This window comes from Alexandromys fortis, unplaced genomic scaffold (assembly GCF_014885135.2).
Source record: "Alexandromys fortis isolate MF-2015 unplaced genomic scaffold, M_Fortis_MF-2015_v1.1 scaffold_2081, whole genome shotgun sequence".
NCBI classification, from domain to species: Eukaryota; Metazoa; Chordata; class Mammalia; order Rodentia; family Cricetidae; genus Alexandromys; species Alexandromys fortis.
The window spans coordinates 877-4,926 of NW_026069945.1; the positions used below are offsets into that span (position 1 = coordinate 877).

General features: G+C 42.7%; 1 protein-coding gene across 1 annotated transcript; it reads left to right on the plus strand.

Moving 5' to 3' along the window:
• The first annotated feature begins 951 nt into the window (after positions 1 to 951).
• Positions 952 to 2,263, plus strand: LOC126496239 (melanoma-associated antigen 11-like). The gene has a single exon (XM_050133779.1). It carries the CDS (start codon positions 1,014 to 1,016, stop codon positions 1,911 to 1,913), a length of 900 nt encoding a protein of 299 aa, XP_049989736.1. The 5' UTR covers positions 952 to 1,013; the 3' UTR covers positions 1,914 to 2,263.
• The last annotated feature ends 1,787 nt before the right edge of the window (positions 2,264 to 4,050 follow it).

A 4,050-nucleotide genomic window follows, 5' to 3' on the forward strand; every position in this document is an offset into this window, starting at 1 on the left:
TCTGCTCCAGAGAGCAGAGCTGTCTGTCTGAGGAGTCTTACCTCACTTCCGCTTCCTCCTATTTACTCCTCCCACCTATGTTTTAACCTATCAGGGCAAGCAGTTTCTTTATTGCTTAACCAATGAAATCAGCAGATTGATATATGACACTCCCACATCACAGGATCTGACAAGTTCTAGTAAGGACCCCAGAGGATGGTTGGAGGGAACTCCAGCTCATAGCACAAACATGGGTCCCAAAAAAGTCTTCCCTGAAATTCTTTCTCCACAGCAGTGCTGTACAAGGTCACAAGTCTGAATTCCCTGTGTTATTTCCAGGCATTAGTCTAAAGAAGCTGAAAGTACTGTTAAGAACATCTTGACTCAATTAATCAGAGGGAGGATCAGGTACATTCGTATGAAGTTGAGACATGAGGGAGTCCCATCAGCCCAACACAGAGACTCAGTACCTTCCTGCCCTCCTGTCGGCAGTGAGAAAACCTAGACAATTTGGGTGGATTCCCTCCCTTCACCTCCACTTCCCTCTGTGTCATAAAACATAGAGCCTAGCCTTAAGGAATACAGACATGGGAGTCACCTGGAACAACCTCTTCCCTTATGCATTTATTCAGGTGAGGCTCAAACTGGCCTCATATGTAGGAAAGTCAGGCTATATTAATTTGGGCTATCTTTTGTACTTCTAAGGATCTGGTTTAAGGACATGTGAGGCACCTTACTTCCTTTCTTTGCATCTCAGAGATACAGAACTTTGGGTATTTGCCTCAGGCAAGATAAGAAGTGTGACTACAGAAACTATAGTCTTTTCCTCTTTAAGGCTTTTAAGAGTGTATGCAGCACTGTAGTCATTTGGCCTTAGAGTATCAGCCAAACCAACTCCTGTAGCAAGTTTTTTTGAGAGCTGCCTCAGGGACAGAATTAGTGTTACTTAACATTTTCCTTCTTTCTCAGGCTTGTAAGTCTTTATCCCTGGGACCTGAACAGTAGCCTGCCTGCTGTTGCAAAAGAAACTCAAGATGGATTCTACTGAGAACAACCAGAGCATCAACCTCCCAAATAGCCCTCAGGCCCAAGTGGAGGAAAGGGGCCTGGAGGGTGCCCAGGTCTCCATAGCTGAGGCAGGGGAGGAAGAAGCCACTGCAGCTGCCTCAGCGGAAGTGTCTGCTGGTCCCCAGAGTGCTGAGAGAGCTTCTGCTCCTCCCACTACCATGGGAGGGGCATCATCTGGTGAAGCCTCTGATAATGAAGAAGGGGAGGTGGTTGAGCCCGAGTCTTTCCAACAGAGTATACTAAATGGAAAGATAGTTGATTTGGTGAGATTCCTGCTCATCAAGTTTCGAAGGATGGAGCTAGCCACCAAGGCAGAAATGATGAATAGGGCCATGAGAGATTATGAGGATTACTATTCTGTGATCTTTAGTAAGGCCTCTGAGTGTTTGATGTTGATCTTTGGTATTGACATGATGGAGGTGGACCCTTTTGTTCATGCATATTTCCTTTTTCCTGCTTTGGGGATTACCTATGATGGGATGATGCATGGGGTTCTAGGTGTACCCAAGACAGGCCTGGTGATAATTGTACTGTGTGTCATCTTCATAGAGGACAATTGTGTCAGTGAGGAGGTGTTCTGGGATGTGATGAATAGCCTGGGTCTGTGTTCTGGGGTGAATCATTTCATATTTGGGGAGCCCAAGAGCCTCATCACTGAATATTTTGTGCAGGAAGGCTATGTGGAGTATAGACAGGTGCACAACAGCTGTCCTCCTCGCTATGAGTACCTGTGGGGCCCAAGGGCTTATGCTGAAACTACCAAGATGAAAGTCTTGGAATTTTATGCCAGTATTGTTAAAAAGGATCCTAGATCCTACCCTGAAAAGTATGCAGAGGCTTTGAGAGAGGAGCAAGAGTGGGCCTAGGCCAAAGAAGTACAGCAGATGGCTACTCCTGCTCTGAGCCGCACAAGTTCTACCACACTAACCGTTTTAATTCCATATTATGGCAGGCAGAGCAGAAATGTAGTGAACTGCTGTGAAAAGAATGTGAGCCATTCTTTCTTTTACTATTTTGTTTATGTGACTTTAGAAGGCTCTTTAAGATTTTGCTACTCATACTACAAGTTTAGAAATGACATTAGTAATGCATTCATTGTTGATCCAGGTTAGGAGAATTTTGTTATCTTGAAAACACACAGAAATGTTTTCTAATTTGTAATATGTAACAAGATGTGAAAACATTAAAGTTGAAACTTCCTGGACAATGGAAAAGAAATAAAGAACAGTATGAAATAATTTTGATTGACTTACTGTTTTAGTCTTTATTCCAGTTAATTAATTAAAATTAAAACTAAAGTAAGCTAAATGGAATATCTTCCTAAAACCTTCACTGAGGACCTGATCTTTGCAAAGTTCTGAGTTAGCAGTGACATGTAGGAGAAACCAGATCTCTCTCTACCCATGGATAATTGGTACATAGAAGAAGCCAGATCCATGCTTTCTTCTAGATAAGGTTTGTGTAGGAGCCGCAGCCCTTTGGTGAAGAGAGAAGTTCTTTTAAACCATAAGCCCCAGTACAGGAAAGACTGCAAAGGGCTCTTCTGGGGTGAGTAGTCCAGTGTGCCTTAAACCAAGACAACTTGGGAGGCTGGGGGAATTGATTGTTATTAAACTGAGGATTATTAAAGCCAGGCTCTCTGGAGGTGTGGCTGCTTTAGGGCTGAGAGAAGGGAAAACTGGTATTTTTAGTAAACTTCAGAATAGTGGAATCAACCTGGATTCTCACTCAATGATCAAACTCTTTGATGTCACATGCAATCAGGAAGACTAACCCCAACACCTCAAAACACAAAACTAAAATTTTAAAGAAGAATCCTGTCCTGAGACAGGATTAGGAGTTACAGCTGAATACATCTCATGCCCTCTAAGCTTTACTACTATGCTTTAAAAGAGGTTCTTCACACACATGGGGGAATAATGGAAAAGTGAGGCCTATAACTCCTACACAGGGCCACTTTTATCTATCTCCTTGGTCAGAGGAGACAGAGTTGACTGTTAAAATTACTTTAAATATTTCTTATGTGTATCAGTGTTTTTCTGACAAGTAAGTAAAGGGGGGTACACATGTTCTGGTGCCTAGGGAGGCCAGAAGTAGGTGCCAGATTCTTTGGAACTGGAATTAGAATGTTAGCCTGCCAGTGCCGAAAACAACACTTTGGTGCACAGAAAGAGAAACAAGTGCTTTGAATAACCAAGCTATCTGGCCTCAGGTAAAGCTAAATTGAAAAAAAGAATTATTTGTGTGTGTCTGTAAAGTATGAGGTCAATGCATGCATACCACTGTACATGTGTGGGCAGCAGAGGACACCTTTCACATTGTTTCTTGCCTTCCACCATGTTGAAGCAGGACCTCTCTTGCTTCTGTTGCTGTACTTTGTACTCCAGGGCTAGCAGTCCTGAGAGATTCAGGCCAATTCTTCCTCTACCTCCACGCTCAGAAAAGAAGTGGCAGGATTTCAGTTGCACTCTGTTGAACCTCACTCTTTATGTGGTTTTGAGAAGTATATCTCAAATTGGCCACCTGAAGCATTTAGCACTTTTACCCTCTGATTCAGCTTTTCAACCCTAAGATAACATTTACTTGAGTTATCTCCAGTACAGTTGGTGAACCATTGAAGATAGTGGTTTGCCTGAAAAATCCTCTGGGAGGGATGGAAGTGAGAAGCTGGTCTGTGACTCACACTCTAGGAGCATACCTGTAAGGGTGGTTAATCTGCACTCAGATTTTGAAGTGTGTCCAAAAAGAAGAAGAATTTAGCGAGTTTTATTCCAGAAATTTTATTGTGAGTGATTAGCTATATTGTGTCCCACTGGTCTACACGTTCTCTGCTATATCCTAGCAACCATGGATGTCCCCAGGATGGAAGAAATAAGGATAAAATTCTAAAAAAAAAAAAATCACCTGTCTTTCACTATGGTTATCCTAAAAAAACTGTACAGGTACCTTCAAAGGCAGAACACATATTCCAGCAGCCCTATCAGACTGTCTCTATCACTTCCT